We start from the raw sequence: 27,681 nt of genomic DNA, 5'->3' as shown, positions 1-27,681 counted from the left end.
CAATGTGTTTTAGGTGCAACGCTGCCAGAGGATACTGTGCTGTGTTAGCTGCAGATACATACTGAGGGAATGCAGTGGTTATTGACTCACACAAACACACACACACACACACAGTCGTGATGCAGCAGAGAGTAATGATGCTATTAGTAGTCTCTGTCCACACCACCACTCTGACACAGCCTGGTATAGGAATGGTAAGGAAGTAATAACTGTAAGCATGTCTAAAGTCATTTTTATTTCTTAATGAAATCCCGTATATCAGATATTTGGATCTGTTTTGATTAAATTGATATGAGTATTCTATGTTTACAATTTTAATAGAGAATAGTCACGACTGACTTGTGTCCTGCTTCTCTTGGGATGCAAACATGAGTCCACCACCGCTGAGGTGAGCAGCTCCAGGTGGCACTGTTTACACTGTTTACACACCGTCAGTCGACTGTGGCCGAAGGAAGCCTGACATACATACAAGTCTGAACATGTTAACTCTCAAACGCCTCAGCACGTGATGTAGAATCAGAGAAATCATTTTCCTGATCCAGTGCTTTATTGAAGGCTGAACAGGTACCTGCACACCAAAATAACTCATCCCTGTGTCATTGCTTATCAGTGCGTATCACACACAGACAAAGCTGTGCTTGCCATTGTTAGCAGCCAAGCAACGTGTTGCATTTGTTTATTTTTCATTGCAGCTATTATATATTTATAAAAGTAATGTGGTAATTTAAAGTAGAAAGTACAAGTGGAAGCAAATGTGTTCATGAGTTGATGTTCTCTTATCTACAGGTAAAGTCAGTTTATTTGACATTCAAACAGTTCTGATCACTTAAGTACTACCATAAAACACCACAACCCCAACATTTCGATACATCCTGTAGTTGAGGCCATCATGACAGAGGACTGACACAAAGCTTTAGCATCTAGTTCAATTAAAGACCCCTCCCAAATAAACAAAATCCAGTATGACTTTGTACCACAGAACTGTAGTAGTAGTAGCAGTATTTTTATATGGTTGCAATACAGTTGGTCGAAAAGCATTATGATGTATTTTTTGAGCCAGTGTGTGTGTTCATAGCCATACAGTTGGTGTCTATAGTGTTTCTTTCTGGAGATTCCACATCTCACTACCCCTATCTGCCTTTCTTTTTTCGGCCTCCCTGCCTCGTGTTTTTCTCCCTCTATTCAGTCCTTCAGGAATGCATTGAATGTCCTTATCTTTGCCCATGCAAACACAAGGGTGAGCCAGCAGCAGAGGTTGAATTCCTCTGCAGATGGCTGGCAGACAACCTACACCGATGATCAAAATCATTAATTTGCTGACTGCTCTTTATATATATAGCCTCCAATTTATGTATTTGGTCTTGGGTAGCTGAGTTTTTAATGTATTTAACTTATATGTTTGATATGTTTAACTCTTCTACATTGTAGAGATGTCAACTGTCTAGGTTAAACAAGAACAGCAGCTTATGAAACAGTATAGCTTTATACCTCGATTACAGAACTGTAATGTTGAATTGTAATCCATATTCTCTCTCCAGACTCTTGATACTACATAACTCTGCATGCATGTACTGCTATGCATACAGTAGTCAAGATTAAGAGCTCACTCATAAAACAAAGACCTAATTTTCTGTCCTTCTACCCTGACCGCAAGATGATTAGTGTTGGGATGTGTTTGAGTCAATGGACAATGATTACTGTTTGTATGTTTGCTTTGTGGTAATTAATCATAGTCCCCACTTTGGGAAAAAGCCTCAATTAGTCTGAATCAGGTCAGAATAAAAGAGGAAAAGGCAAGTAAAAAAATTTTTTTTTAAGTCTCCAAACTCCAGGCTGAAATATTTTTTTTAAAAATCCACTGGACATATTACCATAACAATGAGGCCATATTGCCAACCCATATTGTGATTATCACCCATAATGTGGTTTTAATTGACAGTCTCAGCCTCATCAGGCTACAAAACGGCAATTTTCCTTCAGCTAGCTGTCTTCCCTTGCCTTCAAAACCAAGCATATCCAGACGCAATATTTTGAGTCCAGACAGCTGCCCCTAGATGCACACAGTCTCTATTGATACCTCCAAACAATACACCCTCACATGAGAACGCAAGGCGTCACAATGGTGTGGCTGCCATACATGCTGCCTCATGTATTCTCGTGCATGAAATTACAATGACAAGGAACAGGAGTTAGCATCCACACAGGCCGCAAAACATGCGCACGCGCGCACACACACACACACACACAACACAGCTGACTTCTGGTTAATGTGAGAGACCCCTTCTGTTAATTAACAGTACAGATGACTTACACGTCTTTCAAAATGTGATCCTAGTTCAACTTTTTTTTTTTGAGCTTGGAAGAGAATCCCACATGGGAATCATGAAATGTAATTACAAAGTTTGTTCTTACCCAATATGTTCTTAAATTAGATGTGTGTGCCTGGCAATTTGCAGTTATTGGGCATGGAAACAGTCTGATAAACCAATGTGAGTTGTACAGTTGAGTTAAGTTCACTCCACAAACTAGAAGACCACATTTTACAGGTAATGTTAAATTCAAACTGAAGAAAAAAGTAGATCAAAGGAAATTTAAGTGCCTTCAAACACCAAAAGGAAAGGAAATCTTTATATATGCATATAATGTGTGTGTGTGTGTGTGTGTGTGTGTGTGTGTGTGTGTGTGTGTGTGTGTGTGTGTGTGTGTGTGTGTGTGTGTGTGTGTATATGTATATGTATATGCATATACAGTGGTACCTCTACTTACGAAATTAATTGTTTCCGGAAGAAATTAGTAGACGCGTTTTCCATGCAAATGCCCTAATCCGTTCCAAGCCCACAAAAATTCCGACATAAATGTTTTATAAAGCATAAAAATGCATCAAAACATGTAACAAATACATGTTACGATTAGATTATTACACAATAAATGAGAGTTGTGCATAATGTAAAAAACAGAATAAAGAATAATAATGACGGTCATTTACCTTTTAACAGCTGTCCCCATTGTTTTTTGTCCTCTTTGGTTCATCGCTCCTATCTCACGATGCCGAACAACAGAGTGAATTCCAGTCCTCCTTTTGAACTTCTCCAACCACCCACACGATGCCTTAAACTCCTTAACTTCCTTTTTTTTTAATAACGTGGTGATTGTACATGCATTACGGCCATATTCTTTTGCGAGATCAACCAAACACATCCCTTTTTCATGCTCTTCTATTATCTCTTGCTTTGTTTGTATGGACAAAAAAACTCTTTTCTTCGTCTTTTCTTTTCCTCTTTTCTCCGTCACTTTCTTGGGGTCCATAGCGAATACTCTAAAAGTTAATATATTTATGTAAAACTATCAGAACACGTCATTGGCACAGAGGTCCCTCTTAGCCAATGGGATGCCAGGAAGATGCTAGGTAATAGCCAACGGCAGAGCAGCTATGAGAATGTTGCATTCAGGAACCTGTGGGAGCTGTGAGTATGTGAGCCCATACTGTATTTTTACCTTTCGTAAGTCGAAATTTCTTTCGTAACTAGAGGTAATATTTTCTTGCTGAGACATTTCGTAAGTAGAGGTACCACTGTGTGTGTATATATACAGTGTATATATATACTGTATATGTATACTGTATATATATATATACACGCTATAAATATATATATATTTATACTGTATACGTACAAATATATATATACTGTATAAATATATAATATGCACACACACACATCCCATTATCTACATGCTTACAAGCCCCTTGAGTCTGTGTGTACGTGCCTGTACGATATCACACACCCATATTTGCATGTGATTATTAGAGTGGAAAAAAGTAATTTCCCTACGGGGATTATTAAAGGATTTATTATTATTATTATATAAGGAAGTTTTGTTATGGTATGACTAAAAATCTTGTTTTAAAGCGTGACCAGTGAAGTCTAAAAAGGTCAAGTATGAAAACAAACAAGCAGGGCAATCAATGCTGTGTATGCAGAAGCGAGAACTTTCGGTTCGTCAAGGCCTGGTAGACTGCAGTGGGACTGTGGGGAGGGGGGGGTCAAGGAATCTATCAAAACAGGCATGGAAAGAGTGCAGTGGAGCGGTCACTTGAGGAATTTGGGTTAGGGTCGGACAGCGTGTGGGCATCAGTCCAAATGTTTCATATTTCATATTCTAAGGGTGTTAATTTGACTGCTCACTTTAATTTTACGTCATCTCAGACACACGCCCATTTTAAGGCACTGGTGAATAAATTAATAGAAAAACCAAAAAGTATTATTAGTCTTGATGTTTAGAGATCTATAGGGATTCAAACAAAAATGTTTATATATATATATATATATATCACCTTTAAGGTTAGTCTTTCAGCAACATAAATCTTTTTCACAAATTCATAATACTTCCAAATCAGTAATTATTCATTCATGGATGAATGAATGAGCAATATATAAACCTTTAAAAAACAAAACATGAAAAATCTTTAATACCTCTATTATAGGCCTATGCATCAGTAGCACATTTAAATATTGATATGGCAAAAAAGTTTTGCAGGAGATTTTTCTCTGTGCTTGCCAATCTTATTCTTAGTAACTTGAGGTGGGATCATCTTAAAGTTGAAAAATCAGGTCTCTTTTTGTAGAATATTATTAATCTGTAATGTTCAGGATTTTCGTGTTCTGCTTTCTGCTTTTCTTTATTTCAGTGATAATTCTATACATTTTACAGCAGAAACCCTGTGGCTGCAAGATCCTAAGTGATTGAGGGCTTTTTTCTTATTCTTCCTTGTGTCAAAATTCACTGAGAATTTGGCTATAATGTTGCCTGCTGCAAATACAAATTCCTCCTGCTGATGGTGGACGACCACTCTGCTCTTGCCTTTTTATGTCAGAGTTTGAGTGACATTTACATGATGGGATGCAAACTATTTTTCTGCTTAATTTCAAAGGAAGCATTTACGATTTGAAGTCTCACTCCGTCCACGTAGGACGTGTAATGATTCATTCAGGATTACATTGTCATATCCTATTTCCTCCACCACATCTGCTGTGAGATATCAGCAACAACAATGGCTGTACAGGATACCGCATCCTCCATAACGTATCTGAGGCACAAACACAGCCTCCCAAGTGGAGGCTCCTTGGTGCATCTGTTTCCCCAACATCAGTGGTGGGGGTCACAAGGCTTTCTCCTTCTTGAGTGACTTCACTTGTTTTCTACACAACCTGTTGGGACTTAAATTGTTAAGTCAAATACATGTTTTCATCACTCATGAACATCAAAACCAAAGTATTCTATTCTTAAAAACATCTCATGCACTGGATGAGATGTTGAAATCCAGACTTTTATCAGCTTGTTTATCTCTGCCTCAGCTTCCTGTTTTTAAAAAAATCAATGCACATACCTTCCCTTTCATTCCAATGAGTGGTGTATGTAATCTTAGTAATGGTCATGAGAAAACTGTCTTGCAAACTTGATTTACAAGCTGTTTTGTTTTGTAATACTGTATTTAGTTTATGTTTCAGGACTAGAAAACGTGTGTTAAAGGCATCAAACATTTTTCTGTATGACCCAGACTATAATAACTGAGTCTCAGCTTGAGTGGTTATGTAAATCTAAATATGACAGATATGAAAAGAAAATAAATTTCCTTTTAAAGGATAACAGCTACACACACACACACACACACACACACTTAATGGTTACGCTTAAGTGAAAGCTGCTGTTGTGCAGCAGAGAGAGGCCTACCTTTTTCCAAAGAGGTATGATTAATGACCATGTAGACATGTGATGTTTATACAACGATCTAAACACATCTTACATGTGTCCAACTGGAAAAGTGAATATTGCCTCTGCTGAAAAGAAGAAAGTAGGCGCTGAACCAACGCGACTTCCAAACAAGAATTAACTCAACTAAACATATGTAAACAAACCAGAATTGTAGCTTTTTTATGTGTAAGTAATAATTATTAGATTTTAAATGGATTAAAATGGATTAAAATTTAAATGATAATTACAATTTTATAAATAATAACTTATAGTCAATCCTTTTTATTTTTATTTTTTTTGATGGTAGTACAATGGTACCTCTACTTACGAAGTTAATTGGTTCAGGAAGAAATTTCGTAAGTAGAAAATTTTATAAGTAGAGGCGCATTTTCCATGCAAATGCCCTAATCCATTCTAAGCCCCCCCAAAAATTCAGACATAAATGTTTTATAAAGCATAAAAATGCATCAAAACATGCAACAAATATATGTTACGATTAGATTATTACACAATAAATGAGAGTTGTGCATAACGTAAAAAACAAAGAATGGAGTAAAGAATAAAAATGATTTTGTATGTAAAGACATTCGTAAGTAGAGGTACCACTGTATTTTCATCTGGACAGCAGCTTGCTTTTTTACATCCTTCCTGACAGATGTCATGACTGATCAGACTGGGTCTGGGGGGGTTCTATTAGGTTGTTGGTTGTGAGGTGATACGAATCTTTGACCCCTTTCATGTAGAGTAAAATAATTAATTTCAGAACATTAAAAGAGGAACTAATGCCCAAAGTAATGTCATTAAGATCAGAATGTGACGTTTTGCTATTTCAGTAAATTGATTGTGTAGACCTCAATGTGGTTCGATGCTCGGATAGTACTGATCAGATTTGGTTGCATTATTTGCCACAATATCTGAAATAACATCATTTTGGTCTCATAGTGGTGGCAGCTGTTTGTACCAAATTCATTTGATGATCACAGTGTAAATGTGTTTTCTCCTAACAGGTCCTCAATGCCCAGAAGGCTGGTTACAAGGCAGCCATTGTGCACAATGTGGACTCTGATGACTTAATTAGCATGGGATCCAATGATTGTAAGTTATTGCCACCACATTCACCTCATACACCTCTACACACACATGTACAGTATTTAGCTTTTCATGAAGCTGCATCAGCGGTCTCACAAGAGAATCTTATTATCACAGCTGAGTATCACCACAGACCTATTTTTTTGCTTATGTCACAATCAGGGCTCACATAGTAAACCCGATCCTCGATAAGTTGTTTCGGCAGACATGTCTGAAACACCCCAAGCCGAACTTTTCCAAATTGCTTGTTTTGCATGACTAACAGTTCAAAAGAAACCAACAATGTTATTTGTCGTGACACAGAGCACCAAAAATAAAATGAGACCATCATTCTGCAAACCTTTCACGTGAAATAAACCTGTAAGATTTCGTAGTTTTGGAGCAGTTATCACGATAGTTACCTATAAATTCATGAGCCGTTGTGACGTCACATGACGTATTAACCCAGATAGTTGTTTCTTCTTGTTTTTATCAGTGGATGTTATGAAACAGATCGATATCCCCTCTGTGTTCGTGAGCGAAGAGACTGCCAACTCTTTGAAAGAAGACTACTCATATGATAAAGGGTGAGTCCAATGCCGGTTGTCATCTTCTAACAGAAATACTAGATGTTTACTCCTCACACTTGATGTGTGCTTGTAGTTTTGCCTGCTCAAAACAGTCTGTCCTTTGCGTCCGATGGGCTTCTGTGCAGCACAACCCCCTATCCTACATTAATTAACAATGTGCACCGCCATTATAGAAGCTGCTGGGATTAATTAGACTTGGAGTCTTCTCTTCTGGCTGCACACCTCGAGACCCATCATTTACACATTGCAAACTCAATTTACACACATAGAGCCATTACAACATACCCATTAAAAAGACTGATGTAACACCAGGAGTCTGTTTGGGTCATGTTCATTCCGTTTGTATAATAGTACCTGCCAACGTCTGAGAGCAGCTGCTTGTTTCTTTAGGGGACATGTTGTTCTCATGCCGGACTTCAGTCTGCCCCTGGAATACTACCTGATCCCCTTCCTCATCATCGTGGGAATCTGCCTCATTCTCATTGTGGTTTTCATGGTAAGTCAACCTGTTTGGGTTCTCCCAAGGATCCCTGAGCGCCTTATTTAATTGTTCTACTTTTACCTTACTTACTCTTTTCAAATTTCTGTCTTACAAAGTGCTTTTTTTTTTCTTTACTTGGTAGCAGCTACAGTGTGTGTGTAGATGAATGTAGATGAAACACAAGTGATTGGTGTGTGTGTGTGTGTGTGTGTGTGTGTGTGTGTGTGTGTGTGTGTGTGTGTGTGTGTGTGTGTGTGTGTGTGTGTGTGTGTGTGTGTGTGTGTGTGTGTGTGTGTGTGTGTGTGTGTGTGTGTGTGTGTGTGTGTGTGTGTGTGTGTTGCATGGGATTTTGAAATATGTCGGGTCTTTTTTTTGTTGCTCTTCTTAGATCACAAAGTTTGTCCAGGACCGACACAGGGCTCGGAGGAGCCGCCTGCGCAAAGATCAGCTGAAGAAACTTCCCATTCACAAGTACAAGAAAGGTATGAAGGCCATCTCAAATGTCTTAACAACCTCTGACTGTAAATCCAGAGAGTGTTCTTTGGGGAGTAATCGCCATTGCATTTGACTGGCGCCAGCTGTGGCTCAGGAGGTGGAGCAGGCTTCCACTGATCAGACAGTTGGTGATCCAAGGAGTGGCTATTGCACTGCTGATTACTGTAACGGTTATCACTGCATTGTGGGTACACTACACTCTGGTGGTGTCTTGCATGGTAGCCTCTTGTTGTAAAGCACCAGTGACACTCGAAAGGACCTTTAGAAGTACATTTACTCTGTTATGCTAGCCTAATTTGTTCAGATATTAAACAAAAAAGTGCTACAGGTGCCGGTTTTGTATATTCAAAACAAAAATAGAAAGATTTTCACCTCCTTTTTATGCTGGACATATGTACTCAACCAGGATTGTTCACCCTGAAATGACAGGTTGAAAGTAATTTCAATCACCAACTTCCTGTCTCTTCATTTTGACTCCAGAGCCTGTTGGGATGCTGTTTATCCTTCTTGCATCGCTGCTTTTTCCTCACATGATGTGACTCACAAGAAAGATACCATTGATGCATAGGACACCTAATTCCTCAGTGCAGCTCTGCACCTTGGATTTAATCAGATTAATATGATTTTTTTCCCCCCATAAAACCTTTCGCATCGCATTACTGCTCCTCTCTGTTGAGATAGGACACATGACTTACGGTGAGGAATGTGCTCGTTCGTTCCAGGAGCCTGACAGGGCCTGAAAGTTAAGTGTTTTTTTTTTCTTTTTAGATTTTTATCTTAAATGTGTTGAGTAGATTACAGATTGTTATTTTTGTTTGTCAGCAGTTTTCCTTTTGCTGTCCCACATGTGTCTCTGCACAAGAGTCAAACAGGCAGTCTTTAGCATTGTTTTGCAATGCAAATCCTTTTTTCTGTATGGTCAAGTAGGTTTTGTCATGCATTCAGGGGTCTTTTTTGCCAGCTGTTTCCTCTGGCAGCTGCTTTTACAGACTGGAAACCCCCTGACCACAATCAGCTGTGTAAGGAACACCAGCAGCTTTGTTGACTTTGGGTGGTGCATAATCATCATCCCCCTTTAAAGCTGCAAATTGATGGGGTTATGAGCTGAGCTACTCACCCCCCCCCCCCCACTGACACCAACAGTTGTGCATGCAACGCACCAGCTAAAAGCAGTGCATGCTGCTCACACAGCCTCTGTGGGTTGTGCGCTCTGGTTGCTGTCTCTGCATTCAGTCCCCCCAGTCTGACTCAGGGTTTCCACCCAGCACTGACTCGACCTTGGCTGCAAGAGGGAGTTCAGATGTCCAGGAAATGTCCTTGGTGTCTGCGCTCTTGTCAGCTGAGTCAGAGCGTTTTGCGACGCAGGAAGGGGTACACCAAAGCTACCTAATCAGCTTTTAAGCCCGCTGCTCTGGAGCAATAATGTCTTGGCAAGGAACTTGGCGTCCTGGCTTGAGCTTAGGATGGCAGTAGCAGTAGGCCAGAGAGCAGTGGGACAGTGCTTCTGTGTTTGCACTTGTCAAATAAGAAACCAACCTGACTTCTGCACAACACAATAAATGGTCCCAAACACATTGAGAAGACAGGAAAACCCAGAAATGAACCTTGAAAAAGGCTGCTTGTGAAATAAAAGCCAATGCAGGTGACTACCTCATGAAGCTCCTTGAGTCATCAAAGCAAAAGTCTTGAAAAATCTCAACTTTAAAATGTGTTTTGAGTTATTTCACAGTTTTTGTTTAGTATGTAATTCTCTATTTATTCGCTCATAGTTGTGATGCCTTCAGTGAGAATCTACCATGTAAATAGTCTTGAAAATAAAGAAAACCATTAAATGAGAAGGTACTTCCAAACTTTTGACAGTTCAGGTGTGTGTGTGTGTGTGTGTGTGTGTGTGTGTGTGTGTGTGTGTGTATTTAAATGGTATATGTATGTAATATATAATGTGTGTATATATATATACACATAAATATACTTATAAGTACACTGTATATGGTTGGTTGATTAGATTAGATTAGGTATACTTTAATGATCCCAAACTGGGTAATTCAAAGTATGATGTATTAATTATTATATGTGGCGATTGTCTTGTGACTGTGTAGTCTAAGGTAATAATGCTCTGTACAGAATTCATCTGAGGTAATGAATGCTGCTTTGACTCTTTCCTGTGTGAATGAAGTTATTTCTGGAAGATGTGAACCAGCTGATCAGCCACAGGCTGCTGTTCTGGCAGGATGCCTCCCAGCTGATGAATGCATCCACCCACCTTCTCCTTCCAGAGGACCTTAGAGAGGACAAATCTGTTTATTGTTTCTATAAGTTAGATGAGCTCCTAATCAGCTGTTTTTATGTTCATTTCTTGCTACTGCTTCTGTGACAGTTCTGGTGCAGATTTAGGGCAGAGGTGGGGATTCTGGGCATCAGATAACATCAGGTTTGCATGTTTGGAAAAGGGAGTGCACAGACTGGAGTGAATACAAAGACAGTTTGTATGGATGGAGCACAATGCCTGAATAAAAACCATGGTATCCATGTAATTCATGCACAGTAGCAGTCTGACCAGCAGGATGCAAAATAAGATGTGTTCAGCTGCACGGCTGTCAGCCTCCAACCCCGCCCAGTGACTTGACTTGCGCTGTGGTTTTATTGCAGAACTTTGCATCATCATCATATCCTCTTTAGTCGGTTCGCCCGACGTTCTAGAGTGAATGTTGACCCTCCAGTCACAGGTTTCACCAACAATATCTGGCGGACATTGAACTTTCAAGATGTAAATTCAAAAGCAGTGAATTACAAATTCTTTAAAGAAGGGTCGGCGGTGGGTTGTAGGGGGTTGTTCTGTTCTTCATCCAAACTAAGAGAGACTATGCTTTGATGCTGAACTCTGATCTTCAGCCTGCTCCTTACCTGGCTGTGATTTGTCACTCCACCTCTGACCTTTGCTTTTGACTTCCAAACTATCGGCTAGAATCTGGAGTACACACACACACACACACACACACACACACACACACACACACACACACACACACACACACACACACACTGAACAGAGCAGCTGCAGTGTCTCAGGCGTCAGTGTGTGAGGCTTGCTGATGTCAGTGCACAGGAGCTCTCTGCCTCTCAGTTCATAGACTACTGCTAGTTGGCCTGATCTCAAGGAAAGTGGAACTCTGCCTTGCTTGTTTTTACTTGTTTTTCTGCCATTCTCACATTCACTCTGCAGAAAGTCTCTCTACTTCTGTTACGCACATTTTCTGCTCGTCTGAAGTTCAGTGGGACAGCAGGGCTCCTCTGAGAGCCAAGAATGCTGGCAGGCAGGCTGATTAATGAAAATGAGAGCACTGGCGCAAAAGTCCTTTTAAAGATGTGCTACTGGCCCCAAAACGTAACTGTAAGGGATTACCAACATCTCATAAGTGTGCACATTACAAAATATGAACTTTACATGTATTCATCCATGCTAACTCAACTCAAAATGAAAAAGTCCTCCATCAGGGAACTACTGCATCATTTCTGCTTCAGTAAAGACTTTTTTGTGGCTTTAGCCATTTGGGAAGAACTCCTGTGTTGGGATGTCTCTCTGTCCGTTTTTGGTGAACGTCTCAAAATCACTGTGAGGGACTTTTTTTTTTCTTCCAAATTTGGTACAAATGTCCTCATGAACTCAAAGACGAACCGATTACAATTTGTTGACATAATCGTTTTGGCTAATGCCAATATTGAACAGGAAGAGAACAAATACTTCAGTCTCTTTGCTTACAGGCGTCTTATTATCCTCTTTTCTCATTGGCTGCTTATTATACAAATTGGCACATGGTCAAAGAAAAAAAAATTTTCTGTAAGATTTTTCTGAAACTCATACCTGACATACCTTCCTGATTGTCTGATTGTTCATATTTCTTGTCTCTACTAATTTCCTTTGTGATGTCACTGTTTTGCTTCTCATTTAGAAGGGCCAACATTAAAACAGTAAACTTCGATCTTTGATACTTGACATATGCCGATCAGTGTTCATATTATTCCTGCACAGTTCAGAATTCTACTGGACCATTTCTCACTCAGAATAACTCAATGCCACAGTTCAGCATTTCCTGAGTGTGTGTTGTATCCATGCCTGTTCAAACGCTCCTCTCCCTCACCCCGACTGTCCAGCCCTGGCCTGGCAGAGTCAGAAAGAGAGGAGAAAGATGGAGGTTGCTACGGGCTGAAATGGCGTGGTAAAGAAAGGGTTGGAGAAAAATAAAAAGTTGGAATAGTATCAGAGATGTTTAGTGGAGGGAAAAAAAAGGAAGTAGTGTGAAGCAGAAGAGGGAGCTGAGTTGAAAACATCGCCTTGAGTGTAAGTTGCTGAGGCTCAGAAAAAAAAGGAGGAGGAGGGGGGGTGTCTGGGTGGATGTGATTCCCCATCCTTATACGGTCACATGCAGCCTTGGCATAGACGCGTAGAGCTCAGCCGGGGAAAACATGCTCATTTAAAGCTTACATAAACACCAGGGCCCACAGCCCTGCTCCCTCTCTCCTCCGGCCCGGCCAGGGAAGAGGAAGGGAAGGAAAAGGCGAAGAGCCATGTGGAATTCGAAAAGGAGTGCGTTGATACATTCCTGAGCCTTTAGTGCACAGACTTAAAGCCTGCTGTAATGTCAGCGGAGGCAGGGAGCAGTCACTGGATGGGCGCTCACTGGGACGTATTTAGAAAAGAAAAGGAAATGACTGTGAAGAAGTTAGAGATTTATTTCACGTAAGCTGGATCCACACTCTTAGACTAAACCTCATGAGTTGCTCTGCAGGGACAATTATACGTACCATTTAATCAAGGCTGAGACATGCAACTGTTGAAAATTAATTCCAATCATTAGCCCTTATATCATGCATTATTTTACATAACTTCACTGATTGTTATGAATTGTCACACTAGGACAATGGTCACTTAATGGAAAACCAAAATATATGAGTTCCTTGTGTTAGTTGGTAGGAACCAGTCTGTGTTCTAACTGAGGATTCTGCTGTGTCATAGTCCTGCAGGTATCTGATGATTATGATGCGCTTCCAGTGGTCAATAAGGATGAGGAAGCTCAGTAAATGTGTTCCTTTATGAGATGAATGTGTTTTGTTTTTTGACCCAGGAGACAAATATGACGTGTGCGCTATCTGCCTGGATGAATACGAAGAGGGTGACAAACTCCGAGTCCTGCCGTGTTCTCATGGTGAGTGTTTCCCAAGTGTACTACTTGGATAGCATGCAAAAGAAAAGAGCTCTGACGCGTCACACAGCCGTGTCAGGCTCTCGTGTGACATTTTACATGTGTAAAGCAGCACTTTGTGTTCGGAGACACTTCCGCTTGACTCCCTTCCACTTTGAGTTTGTAGCTAACTTGTAATCGCTGCTTTGTAGAATCTCACTGTTTAACGCCATCATGACACCCCCCGTCCTGTCCCGCTGCCTCGTCGACTCACTCGTGCCTTTTGTGAATAGAGATCATGCAAACGTGGCGACAAACACATTTTTTGATCCAAACAAGACAATGGCAGAAGAATGGTGTCAGGATTTTAATAGCAAACGGAGAAGCATCTGCATCTAGCGTGATGTTTGACGTGTTGCGTTTTGTGAAGACTGAATTAAGATGGCAAAAAAAAGACTAGATTTAACTCCTTTATGTAGCAGTTGTTTTTGCTCTTGAACCTGACGTTGTGGTGAAGTGAACTGACACAGGGTGTTGCGTTTGTCGTCCTCAGCCTACCACTGTAAGTGTGTGGACCCCTGGTTAACCAAAACCAAGAAAACGTGTCCAGTGTGCAAGCAGAAAGTCATCCCCTCACAGGGGGACTCTGACACCGATTCAGAGGAGGGCGACAGCGGCCCCGACGAGAATGAGGAGGTGTCGGAGAGCACGCCGCTGCTGCGCTCCCTGGCCTCCACCAGCGCTCACTCTTTCGGCACCATGTCGGGGGCGTCGCGCTCCGAGCAAGACCAAGAATCGTCTGACTACGAGGACGACGAGCTCGACAGCAGCGACAGCGAGGAGGAGGTCACCGTGGAGACGGTGGTGGTGCAGATGCAGCAACCCTGTTCTGAAGGCCAGGAGCACGACCTGCCCCAAGCTTGACGGACTGGTGCAGCCCAACCGGTCATTAAAACACACTGCTCTCCCCCAGTCACACATCTGCAGAGACTTTTGTTGGGGTTCTGGAACAATTTCCTAATTGAGTTCTTTCACTACTTACAAGATAATGTAATGTATCCTTGCCTGCAAGCTCAAATACACACTTCTTTTTATTTTCTGTGTAATAAAATAAAATGTGTGACAGGAAGTCAGTGAGAACATCTTATAGGGCTTGTGACACTGATGTACAGTAGACTGTTATACTGTATTCTCTTTACTAATAAGATGGAGAGAAAGGTCCAAAATACATAAGATTACACTTTACACATACAGTGTAAATAAAGATGACAATAATTGACCTCTTGACATTTTGATTATCTCTCCTGTTACGGATAATGAGTTTCATTGTTGTGTGTTGATGCTACACTGAGACACCCTGAACCACTATGCAGCCTCCAAGAAATTAATCTAACGTGCAGCCGGAACAGAATCCTTTTAAAGCCACAGCAAATGTGGTTTTTGCCAAATTTGCGTCCCGATATATGAAGGAGGCGAGGTGTTCCTGTTTGATTTGTGCCACACTAAGGCTGCGTTCACACTGCAGGCAGAAGCGGGATGAATCTAATTCGTAGTGGAAAAGCACACACACACCTGGAATCACTTCAGTTCTGACCTGGTTCACGTGGTTCTGGATCTGATCCAAAACCGACTCTTGCTTGTGTTGCAACAGTATGAACAGCCGGATCAGATTGGCTTGTCTCCTAACATGCACACACATAATTGTTTTGCAAAAGCAATGACAACTGGGAAATGTGGGACTTTAATGCGTAAATGTTTCCTGTTTCTTAGCCGGACCGATGTACCGTCCTGTCATCAGAGCAAGAAATTAAGGCACGAATATTTTTTTTTTTAATCCATTTTTACAAAACTGGAATTCCACATGTTCTTTCCATCTTTTGAATGTTTAATAAATGTAGGGAGAGATCTATTCACATTGATGATGACATACAAAGACAAATATGAAAAGTCTAGGCTAAGATACCAGATCTGAGAAAAAAATCTAAATAGTGTCGCAGTGTGAATGCAGCCCGAGAACCAGAAGCCAACTCGTTTGAGAAACCGATTCAGAGCTAATGATGTTTCTCTTCGTTACGTCTCGTCATAGGTTCTACTCCATCTTGAGGGAATCCATGCTCCCTGTAGAAACCCTTAGACCTGCCACTATGTTAATATAAAGTTTGTTGCTACGACTTATAATACACGATTAACTGACCTTCTCATTTTAATACGGTTAATAGTAAATATACATCAGTTCATTTTTCATATTGAATTTTGGTTTATATTTTGCCTTTTTCTGTTAAATTGTCGTTTTTTTTCCTGCTCTTGTATGTATATGTATTCTGAATCTGAATTCACTCCAATAAAATGACACTTGATGGCAAAATTAAATGTGTTTTATTGATACTGGAAACAGGGTTGGAATTTAACTTTACATATCTACATGGTTTCCACAGCTGCACAGCAAAGCATCAGGTCATGTTCTGTTATTGACTCAAGTTTCTGCCCTTTTTGTTATCTCAGAATACAATTTTTTTCTCTACCGCTGGAAATTGAATAATTCAACCCCCATTGTAAATCTTTGCATTTTTATGATTAGTCAACTTGCTATAACAACCAAAATCTGCAATACATGACTGGTCCTCTGACTACAGGTGTTCAGTGATGGGGGGTGGGGTGTCAAGCAGCCATATTAGTCAGTTCCACATTCCTTGTGTTCAGACAACATCCTTAAACACGTCTGTTCTAGAGTTTTTAGCATACTGTAACTGACTTTTTACATTTGAGTTAGCTGTAATAAGCATCTTGAGTTCCAGCATAGAACCCATACGCACGCTGAAGTCTTCACAGAAAAAGAAAAAAAAACTTTGGGACTCCACTTACAAGTCTGAAGCTTTAACATCTGATTTGCAAATGCATGTAGCTGTGAGAATTTTTTCTTCAAGGAGGTGAACTCCAAGATAGTTTTGCACACAGCGCTGTTGTTCTCATTCAATGATACGTACCAGACCAACTTATGATGGCAACTGAAGGGGTTTTACTGTCAGATGCTGGTCCAAGATGACAAATTTCTCAGTTCATCTTTGGACTGAAAGCTTGATCCTATCATTCTATTTTGAACAGAACAGGAAATGTGACCCTGACAGATGGATAAGAGACATTATCTGAGGAAAAAACCAGTGACACAAGACTTCTGGTTGGAATAAATTTATTTGATCTTTCTGTAAACAAGGTGATAAATCAATTCATGGCATTTCTTGGTTTTATGCATATGAAATCAGATACATTGAGACTGTATCTCAGATGTTAAGTAAAAGTGGTGAGGAAAAGGAAATGAGCATAAATCCACCAACAGGACTTGAAACAGTTCTGAGTACACATATCCTACAAGGCCTAAACAGTCGAGTTGAAGCCAGGAAAAACAAAAAAAAACAAACAAAAAAGACAAAGTGCCAATGAAATGACGTTGTAGTGGACAATGGATCAAGTCCATCATACAAGAGCAAATGATCTCTAGATTATGGCACAGGTTACACAGGTTCTGCAGTTAAGTTTCGACTAGTTAACCGTGTCTTTGTTTCAAACAATCCCATCTTCCATTTAATGTCATTTCTACTTTAAGTACTTTATTTTCAGTTGGACATTACAGTTTAGCACTGAGCACGGACAGGCCTTGGGGATACCCCAGCACTCAGCTGACTATAGAGTAGAAGGCAATTTATTCCACAGTTTTGTCAACACATGGGTTTGTACAAATGCAGTCGTTCATTTTCTAAACAAAGAAAAACAATTAAATGATACCTTTCTTCAAATACTCCCACCTCACCTCCCCTGTCAAATTTTTTTTAGATTTTTTTATTCTTTTTTTACCTTAGGTATTGCTTAATGGTTAGTGTTACCGGTTCTTTTATCAGAAAAAAAAAAGATCCTTTTATGATTTCGAGCAATTGTACCAATACCCGAGCTTCATCTACGCTTGGTCCTATTTTTAAAAAAAAAAAATCCAACTGGACACACTCCAGGTATGGATGGATGTATTCTGGGATTCGACTGTCCAAAATGGCAGCCTTAGGGAAAAACAATTTTTTAAAAATGTATACATTACAGGAGCTGGCAAAGAAAAAAAGAATTAAGTGCCTGAGCTATTGTTACTATGGAATGTCCATTTTTTCCCCTATGTTTCTGGGGGTTTGTGATGACAGGACAGAATACCAGCATCTGGACAACACCACGCAAAGTCAGCTTGTCATGATTCACCGCCACACAAACTCTCTTTCTCATATAAAGGATAATCAAACAGGGTGAGTGGTAAGTGTTTTGTGAAGATGAGACTACCGTCAGATTGATACTGTTGTCTGCCTTGGGGGGGGGGGGGGTCCAACAGGGAAATGAGTAAACATCTAAATTTTGTCAGGGGGGAGCAGTGAGGGGAGGCTAGTGAGAGATGTGAGGGCAAAACGTGCAGACAGAAATATCCACACAGTTTGTCCTCCCAGACATGTTGGGGAAAAATAGAAAAGGAAGACATAATGAGCTCGGTTACTGCTCAAGTGCTCTAAAGGCATTGTCTGCTCAGGGAGGGAGTGTGTTCAATTGGGTTCCGGAAGAAATAAATGGACACCACTACAGAATGACAAGAACAAAAAAATCTACAAACTGATGTTAGACTTCATAGATTCGGCCAGATTTTTTATTTATTTTTTGCTCGTGTTGAAGTCATGACATCTCGTTAGTAACATGCTCATCTTTGCTATGAATCATCTTGAAGTGCTCAAGAGGTATGGATACACGGCGTTAAGTGTGCTGAGGGAAGAGGACGGTTGGGGAAATATGACCCAAAAAAGAAAAAGAAAAAGTACAACAAATGGGGAACAGAGCAGGCAGAAAAAAGAATAACAAAGTAACTACCAACTAGAACTGGAAGTGGTGTGAAATGCAACAAGGAGGCAAGGGTGAGCTGCTAGGTGGTTGGGTACAGGTGGCTTTAGTATCCGGACTTCCTCAGGTAATCAGCCATCGAATATGCTTTCTTGTTGAGCTGTCCTCCATGGACACCTTCCTTCCCCATGACAAAAACCAATGCTGGAGTACAAAGGAAAAAAACATAATAAATGGACATGATGACAGCAGGATTGGTATTTAAAGGAAAAAAAACAAAAAAAGAACTAAAAATGCGGTTTTGTTACATGTAGAGCTAACACAGAGGACAGAGCCTGAAACCTGCTCTTTTAGAAATGCTCCAGGAGTTCTCGGGGACTGTTCTGGGGGGAAATAATCAGCTCAACAGTGATTTTTATTTTTATTTTTTTTTGGTTTGTTTTGCAAATTTTGTGTTTTTTTGTTTTCCTTTTCAACATTTTTTTAAATCTCCCAACTATGCTTACATAAGCTACGTCAAAAGTAAACTAAAACCCTGAATCCCTCAAATATTTTGCCATCGAGTATGCCTTCTTATTCAATCCGCCTCCATGGACACCTTCTTTGCCCATTACCAACACCAAGACTGAAAGAAAAGAGACAGAAGGGACATTAAGAGAAGGTGTGGAGATTACATCTGAAAAAGAGTACAGTCCATAGCAGCAGGCAAACAAGGACAGCTACAGGGGACAGTAATGGTGCTACAAGCATACTGGTGCTTTGGGCTGCAGCCAGCCTCAACATTCATTTTCTTATCAGTGCTGCTGGTGGTGGTGGTGAAACAAGACATCACACATTAGAATTGAGAAGACAGAGTGACAGTATAGTAAGAAATTAAATGGTGAAGAGACATGCAAAGCTTAAACAGACCCTGACATACGGGGCACAGCTGCAGGCTCCACGTTAGCTCGAGAGCAGAAGTCTGAAGTTTAACAGGCTACGGATGAAATGGTTGAAATTTCTTTACCAGTGCACTCCAAATTCACTGTAAAGTCATTCTTGTCTAACCCAATTTTGACTAAAATAACCCCGAACCCATCCTGTTGCTCTTGACCAATTGTGACCGAACTCCCCCCATCCACCAGGAGCCACTGCAGTACCTGTTCTATTCTAGTCGTTGCCTTCTTGTGAGACACGATGAAACGCTGAGCTTCCTTTGGCCCTCAACACACCTGACTTGATGTGATGGTGCATATTTACAGCACCGAATCCATAGATGTGGGGGGGGGGGGGTAGCAGCTGAAATCAGTTCCCTGCTTTAGTCCCCAGCTGCACTGTTTTGAACCAGGTGGAGCCCTCCTGGTGACACACCATTGTTGGCGACATCACTTATCGATGTCCCAGCCCTTGCTCTGCAGACTACTGTTTGATTGTTTATCAATATGGACCATGTTGCATTGATCTACATAACTGGCAAATGAGCCATTTCACCTTTTCTGTTTGACAACAATACATGTTTTGTTTGGATGTGGTGTAATGGAAATGACCGGTTTGTGCTGCTGCATGATGTGGATCTCCTTCTGCGCCATTTCATTTAGCTGCACTCCCCTTGAAGAGCCCAATCGTTGTTTCATCCGTAATCAATATGCACCAGGCCAGCAGCAGAGTAGGAAAGTGAATCCTCTACTCAGCACGAACCATCATGACTCATGTAGTACACATGCAGATAGAAAAGCATGCTTGCGGAACCTCTCCTCAATACAAGATATGAACCACAAGTGCCCAAATAATTATTTCATACTGAAGACGCATATCAGTGAAAAAAAAAAATCCATTTCAGGGTGGAGAGAGTAATAACCGTGTCTGAGGAAGACGCATGCAGATCAAGAAGTTTGTCAAGCAATTCTGGTCCAAAGAATCAGCCCAGAGTTTGGAGAAGAACACCCAGTTATGTTCTCACCTGAATGTGATTCTGATAACAATGGAAACTCGGGCTACCGGAATCCGCACAACGTGAAAACTGGTACAACTCTCAGGCAAGACGGGTCTTCCGTTAGTTATCCTAAAAGGACTCACTGATGCTTATGCAAAGTAAAGAACCACTAATGTCAACCTGCTAAAGATGTTATTGCTTTTAAAATACACCAGAATTGTATTCAAACTTAACCAATTATCCCTAAATTGGACTTTTTAGATTTGTGTTTATTAATCTGTTGTAATCTGTACTTTTCTTATTGTTGTAATATTTTCCCGCTTTCATTCTTGGTAAAAAAAATTTAAATACTGACCTTGTCACCTGGTTAAATAAGGGCTACATAGGAAAGACAATTTTACAATTACATAGGTATATTTTAAAGACGTCCCTGTAAACGTCTGCAGGCATGTATGAGTTTGTGTTCCTACAAATTCACAGCCTTTTCGGATGAGCTTGAATAATCACATTTTCACATTTGAGTACCATGGGCTGTGACACCAGCGCTGCGCAGAGCACAACACACACGCCCGACTGCTGTTCTGTGAAAATGATCACCAGCTGATTCTTCCTCAGTCTGACAAACTAAAAAATATATATAAATTGTGTAATTGACAGTATAATGCAATTAGTTTTATTTTGATATAGTGAAAATATAGTGAATAAAGTGAAAGGATGAATTAAACCCCCAGTGAACAAATTGAGTGAGGGAAAAAGACTTTTTTACTGAATGCATTTCATAAACCGCAATAGCCTTTAAAAAAAATCTAATCATCCAGACTGACTCAACATTTAGAATGGTTTTATCTGATGACTAATATATTTAACTTCATTTCCCGTTACCCACAACATTCTTCACATCAATTTGCTGTTCAGTATTCTTACAGATGAGTTAGCTGGAACTAACTTGATCCACATAATCAAAAGACATTCAATGGCGATAGCCTCTGATCAATCCGTGTCATATATTGAGGAAAGGTGCAGTCAAGATATTTATCCCACATGCACAGACACAAACGTAATATATGTGGCTCAACTAAAATGAATGTACCAAAAGCAGGATATGGCACTGCTACTGCAGCATATCTAACACACACACCACTAAACATTGAACACAACACGGTCACAGGACTCACCTTTGCTGGCTTTGCCTACAGCAACGTTGTATGTTGGCTCTCCTCCTTGACTCTTTGTCCGGATGTCCATTGTCCAGTCCCCGTCAACATTGAGGCTGTCTCTGATAACAGAGCACTTTTTATTGCCTATGGTCAGTCCACTGGTGAAGAATGTTTCTCGGTCTTTTCCTATAAACACGTCAATCTCGTCAGGCTGCAGAGGAACACACAAGAAATTAAGAAGAGCTCGTGCATTTCAGCCATTCTTTGAGTAAACTGTTCGTTTATTCTACTCTGTGGTTGCTTTTTTGATGTCCCATTTAGAGCTACACTTATCTGCTCCATGATGGTGGTGGTGGTGGTGGTGGTGGGGGCGCACTGTGAAGCCTTTTAAGGCGGAGCAAGAGTGACGAGTCATTTCCTCAATCCAACCCTCTCTACAAGCAAAACGTCATAGTGCCCCTCAAACACTAGACACTCCCTGGAGTTCTCTTACTAAATTAGCAACAACCAACAAATGATGGTTCAAGTAATTTCATTTACATTTATCTGTAAACATAACATTTTACCGGTGGCTGATACTTATGTTTTAAATCTTTTAAGATCTAGTGAACTAATAAGTAAACAGGGGGAAAGAGAAAAAGAACCATGAAAACAAAACTCACGTGAGACATCTTTGGAGAAATGAATTCATAAACCACAGTTTAAGACCATACACTGTAATTCTGAGTATATGTCTGGTTGAAAAGTTGTAGGATGGACAAGTGAGGATATAATATGGGTTTGGCTTAAGAATGGTATTTGGGTCCTTAAGTTGTACTAGATTTAGCCAATACTGGACACAACTTACCTGAAAGACAAAATAGTCTCACTTCACATAACCTTAAAATTAAAAGTTTTTGGATCCCACTAGAATTGAGAGTAGATCTATTCACAACAACCATTCACATCTCACATCAGTTATATGCTGGTAATATAGAACTACCTGAATGCTTTACAATTGTACCCAATTAACACTGCATGTGCTTCATACACATATCTTCATCATAAATTAGAGTCTCAGCATGGGACTGTTTCTGAAACAGGACCAAGTATATACAGGCAGGATTACTTTCAGGAAACAACTGCACTCCATTATAGCCTGTGATTTTACTACTCGGAACTCTTGATATCTTCTGTTGTTAATGTTCCTTAGTTTAATTATTAGTTTTACTAATCAACCAAAACTCTCTTTACTTTATTCAGTGTTTAATGCCATGAGATAACTACCTATCATTTTTAACATTTGCACCACAGTGGATGAGAAATTAAAGAAAAACAAGTGAGAACTTTTCCAGAGCAAGTGTTTTCAAAGAAGCCAATAAATTTAGGCCTCTTTTTTTTAAAAAAGCACCTTAGTGTAAAAGTGTTGTTGCAGATTGCTGGATCGTACACAAGTATTGAGAAAAAATTGTTCGGGAAAAAAAAGTCTTTTTAGATAGGCCTGACTCAATTACATCAACGTTGTGACGTAATAGAGGCTGACTGAAAACTAAATATTTAACAGATGGTATGTCTGTTTATGTGTAAAAATACATTTCAATTCACTGTCATGGTTTCAACATGTTCATTTAAGTGGGAATACTCGAACCAGTGAGCAGAACGTCCAGACCATAACCGCACAGTCATGGTTTAGATAGGGGGAAAAAAAATCTTCACAGGAGCAATTCCTGCTCTGATAACGTTAGCAAGGCGGCTAGCAACGTCTTGGACCAGGTTAGCTCATTAATGATATTACTGTTGTGTAGCCATGTGGAATCTAACTGTTCCCACATGTAATACTGTTGTTTCACATCGTCAGATTAAGCTTACTTGATTCCTATAGATTATTTGGTAAATCAAACGCAAATCAAACTCATTCTAAAACATATAGATCTACAGTACTAAAATCAAAGAATGTCAAGCAACTGGTTCAAACCCCACGTTAACTTTAACACGGACTAGACAACGCGATAAAGTTCCGTTTCCTCTAATTAGCATTACCCCGGCTAAATGTCCCGAGTGGACACTCCCAAGCTAGCAGTGGCACTCTCGATTATAGTTCACAGGTTGGAGTATGTGTCATCGTTTCATTGATAAAGCGGAGCGAACTGGAAAGAATTATTAATATTGAGAATCACTAAGCTAAATAAATAAAAAAGGAAAAAAAAGTTACGCAGGCTGATATTTTAGATTTTATTTATCATACAAAATGGAGGATCAAGGAAGTGATCGAAACTATAGTTGGATAAAATTTGATGTATTCTACTGATCCACTTTTCATTTACAGACGTAAGAAATCACACGGAATGAAGCAGTGCTTTGAAGGCTAACCTATGTCACACGTTTCGCTCTGACTCCATGAACAAAATGAATAAGAAACTGGGAGTGTATCCGCCATCTTGGAAAAAAAAAGGGGGCGGTAGCGGCAGTGTGATTCACAGAAGCAAAGTAATAAAAAAAAACAGCGAGACCAATAGAAGGACGGCAGCCAGCACCGTCATCTCTGCGCGAATAACGTTAGCTAATCATAATTTTCCAACGGAATGACCGGCCTGATTTGCGCTAAACATGCACTGTACACGATGTCGGCCAAAGAAATTTTAAAAAAGCGGTGTTTTTAACACGCATTGAGAAGTCCATCAATAATACTACAAACTGATGTGCTACTTTTACATAAGCACTCGGTATTTTATATTTTTTTTCCGGCTTGCCGGTGTCAAGCAATCACGGCTAAATGACGCTAGCTAGCGTGCTAGCGCTGCTAAGCTAGCCCTTCCGTGAGATAACGGTGCCGTTAGTCATTCAAGTCGGCTGCCGAGCTGTTTGGCGACTATTTCTAAATTCAACATAAAGTAAACGCTGAGGCCCAAAACACTATAAATACATTAAGATATCACATCAATGAGTAAATATATTTTACAGAATACGTGCCAATGTGTTTTCTGTGTGATGTCCCAAACCATGTGTATCGCACACAGCTCGCCTTATCCTAATTCAGCAAGGCCTTGCTATGCAGACAAACGCCCGGGTGTGCATAATGGAAATGGAACCTGCCTAATCCTACTCTATGGCAAACAAATGATACTAACCGTTACGTTGGCAAAAGTACCGCCGGCACACGATGACCAGACGTATTTGGCGTCCGTGTACCCAACAATGGCCGCGTCCTGGCAGCTGCCATCAGCCGTCAGGTTGTCCACGTAGCTTTGCCAGGACATTGGGAATTTGATTGGAAATTAGTTCTAAGATGAAAAATACGAAGGGTCAGTTTAGGTCGCAAACGACTCCTGTGCGAAGAAAAACTGCGAGGAAGCTGTTTTTTATCAGTGAAGAAACGGCCCTCCTGCAAGCTGAACCCCACAGGCTACGAAGCGTCCCGGCTTTCTTCTGGTCTGGGCTAAGGAGAGATGCCGCTACAATCGGACAGGCGATTGGGTGTAGTCCTGTCTAAATCACTCCGCCCTGGTCGTTGTTCGCCTTGCCTTTCCATTGCATAATATACTGCATAGCGGAGGAATACATTGTGGCAAAAAGAAAGCCTTTTTCTCTCGACTTCATCTGAGATTATTTTTTAAACATCTTTTGTTATATTTGGCATCGAAACACACATTCATACGCCTTCAATTTTTCAAAGTACAATTTTCTTTTGTTTTTATCTCCTGTTGATTTCTGACGCTTGGTTTTCAAAGCAATCAAAGCATTATACTTCAATATCGTCATCGATAATTAAATTACTCCTATTTTACGATGATCAATTAAATCAAAATAGTTATTTGATTTTATTCAGCACTATATTACTATTTTGTTTCATTTTTTATAGGAATTTTCTCAGTTCCTGAATCAAGATAATTGAAGTCTAGCACATCCAATCATGGGGGAGTTACTGGTTGCAGCCCTGTGTACCACCAGTAGAGAGGTGATGTGCAGAGGATGGGAGGACGATTGTGAGTCTGGGGTGATCAGATACAGTACCCAGGTGTGTAGAGCTGGAATAGTTCACATTGCTACACATCCTGAGACACATCACATTGTTGAAACTTAAGAATGCTGTCCAGTGATTAAGCAGCAAGAATCTTTTTTCTTTATCATACCCACTAGTTATTTAAAGATGAGGCAAAATCTCTTCATGAGGCAAAATCTGTGTGTGAATTGCTACAGGATTTTGGTTGACAGGCATGTTCTTTAACTAAAAAAAGTTAAGAGAAAAAAGCAAAGGGCATTGATGACTTCTCATATTCAGGACACCATCCACACATAAGGCTACCATGTGCTTTAACTTATGCATCTGTGTTTGTGCTTCCTCCGTGATAATCCACATGATCTTGCCCCCTCTCTCATTAAAATGTACTAACTTTAAAATAAGCAGAACACAAGAACAGGCTCGCAAGTCACACACTAACTTGTTGGTCTGTGACCTTTATCTGTGGAATTTATTCCTTTTACTTCTGTGTACTTTGGCTCATTTTCAGCACTATGTTCTCTGTTTTACGTTTATATTGTTGCAAAGGTTCTCACCTTTGAGGTAACTAAATTTCATACACAGGTTATACCCAATCGACAGCAAATCAGCCACACTTGAATGGGTGTGCATTGCTAGTCAGTGACTTTCTCTTCTGAGGTCAGCATGACTCAATCAAATGACATGTATGAAAGCCAGCCTTAGAACTTGACTAAGATAACATACTGAAAAGAGTGGAAAATTTTTATTTAAATCAACTTTTTGGTTGTCGCTACAACCAAAACTCTTATGAAGATTAAGGAAAGAATAATTCATTCTTTTCCGAGTAAAAATACATATGTGATAAATGTTGTTGTTGTTTTTTTACATTGATCGAGTTCAGTCTTTTTCAAAGCCCTATATCATACGAAAATGTCACTTTTATCTACAAACATCCAAGAAATCCTTTAACTTTCTCCCTCCCTGCGGAAGAACGAGTGCAGAAAAAGTTATTAATTAACCAAGCGGAAGGACGCAAGCCAGTCAGAAATGCTTGTCAATCAGATGGCCACGCCCACACCCCGGTCCCCCATTGGCTGCTGTCTGTTGCCATGGCCACCACTGTTTTGCACTTGCGCGCTGTCAAAATAGTCCCGCCGCTCACAGCCAAACCGCTTAGACTGCGAATGAGTCACGAAGACAGAGAAAAGGGTCAAGTTGTTTGTTTTAGAATCGGAGCCACTAGCGCCAAAAAAAGGCTTGGTTTTGATCAAGTTTCATTAATATGGCGCATTATCGTCACAACAGCTGGATTAATTTTATTGTGTGTAAAGGCCGTGTTCATAGTTTTGTCCACTATGAAAGTTTTGTACATGAATTGAAGGTGGACTGAAAAGGGCTTCTGTAGTTTCCTAATGGCACAGATTTAAAAAAAAAAAAAAAAGATCAATAAAATATTTTTTTAATTCCAGAATCCTCATCAACTCGTACAAAAATATCTAATATTGTCATAATCCATTTTAAGGTTGAACATGGAGTTTTCCGTGCTGTCACACTAGCATTGGGAAGTTTTGGCTGCGCCAGTATGGGACTGGTTCAGCAATAGCCTTAGCTATATATCCTCACAGATTCGCTGAAGCTGGCAGTTATGGGCACTGGGAACAGGACCTTCCTTGGAAAGTTAATAAATTACCAAATAGCTCTAAAAATACCAAGGTGTAACAGCAAAGGTTTTTTTAAAAAAAGACAGCAGCAATGCAAGGAATTGTATAGTGAAGCTGCTGATAGCCTGAGTTTATGCTTTTATTGCCCTGACCTCATAAAACAAGGTAAAGCATACGTGTAATCCACTGTTACAGTCATGTAAAACCAGCAGGGTGATAGCTTGTGAAACATGTTACAAGAAAAACAAGCAGTGTAGCTGTTTTTAAAAGATAATGCTGGCAATACTTGTTATTACTGTCATCAGATTAACAGTAATAATCCATTCTCATTAATTTATAACTTCTATGCCCTGATTGTGTTTCTTACCCCTTGAATCCAGGTGTTAGTGCTGAAAATTTGTATTGTTAAAAGCAAAAATATCTACTGTTGAGACTAAACCAGGCTAAATCATTTTCATGTAACAGCTATAACTTTTACTCCATTAGATGTTTTTTGCCATCAGACTGAATTTTTGAACTTGTTACACTCCATCAGCCAGTTGGTTGGAGGGTGCAAATTTAAAGGTATGGA

The 27,681-nt window shown here is 40.1% G+C and overlaps 2 protein-coding genes across 3 annotated transcripts in view; one reads left to right on the top strand and one right to left on the bottom strand.

Annotated features, from left to right (window-relative positions):
- The window catches only part of rnf13 (ring finger protein 13), a 38,055-nt gene extending 22,126 nt beyond the window's left edge, over positions 1–15,929 (top strand). Inside the window, exons 5-10 of the mRNA XM_068318560.1 lie at positions 6,759–6,846; positions 7,316–7,406; positions 7,800–7,905; positions 8,279–8,372; positions 13,509–13,589; positions 14,119–15,929. Coding sequence (XP_068174661.1) covers positions 6,759–6,846; positions 7,316–7,406; positions 7,800–7,905; positions 8,279–8,372; positions 13,509–13,589; positions 14,119–14,489 — 831 coding nt within the window. The 3' untranslated portion in view covers positions 14,490–15,929. The remainder of the gene's footprint in view (positions 1–6,758; positions 6,847–7,315; positions 7,407–7,799; positions 7,906–8,278; positions 8,373–13,508; positions 13,590–14,118) is intronic.
- An 806-nt stretch (positions 15,930–16,735) lies between these two features.
- Positions 16,736–24,925, bottom strand: LOC137598440 (profilin-2-like). 2 transcript variants are annotated; one of them, XM_068318561.1, is made up of 3 exons: positions 24,599–24,924; positions 21,510–21,702; positions 16,736–18,626 (listed from the first exon to the last, which is right to left on the bottom strand). In XM_068318561.1, exons 1-3 carry the CDS (start codon positions 24,725–24,727, stop codon positions 18,529–18,531), a joined length of 420 nt encoding a protein of 139 aa, XP_068174662.1. In that variant the 5' UTR covers positions 24,728–24,924; the 3' UTR covers positions 16,736–18,528. The 2 variants fall into 2 exon arrangements, with proteins under 2 accessions (XP_068174662.1, XP_068174663.1); XM_068318562.1 differs by lacking the exon at positions 16,736–18,626 and adding an exon at positions 18,641–19,047 and having other exon boundaries at positions 24,599–24,925.
- Positions 24,926–27,681: the final 2,756 nt, after the last annotated feature.

This window comes from Antennarius striatus, chromosome 7, assembly GCF_040054535.1.
Source record: "Antennarius striatus isolate MH-2024 chromosome 7, ASM4005453v1, whole genome shotgun sequence".
Classification (NCBI taxonomy): domain Eukaryota; kingdom Metazoa; phylum Chordata; class Actinopteri; order Lophiiformes; family Antennariidae; genus Antennarius; species Antennarius striatus.
The sequence above is the reverse complement of the archived record's forward strand: the minus strand, read 5'-3'. Positions and strand labels throughout refer to the sequence as shown.

Bases quoted from the DNA above. Each gene is read 5' to 3' on its own strand.
- LOC137598440 (XM_068318562.1), bottom strand. From the start codon at position 24,727: ATGTCCTGGCAAAGCTACGTGGACAACCTGACGGCTGATGGCAGCTGC. The intron at 21,703-24,598 runs GTTAGTATCATT...GTTCCTCTGCAG, and splicing joins GTACTTTTGCCAACGTAACG to CCTGACGAGATTGACGTGTT. The intron at 19,048-21,509 runs GTGAGTCCTGTG...CTTTTCTTTCAG, and splicing joins TGTAGGCAAAGCCAGCAAAG to TCTTGGTGTTGGTAATGGGC.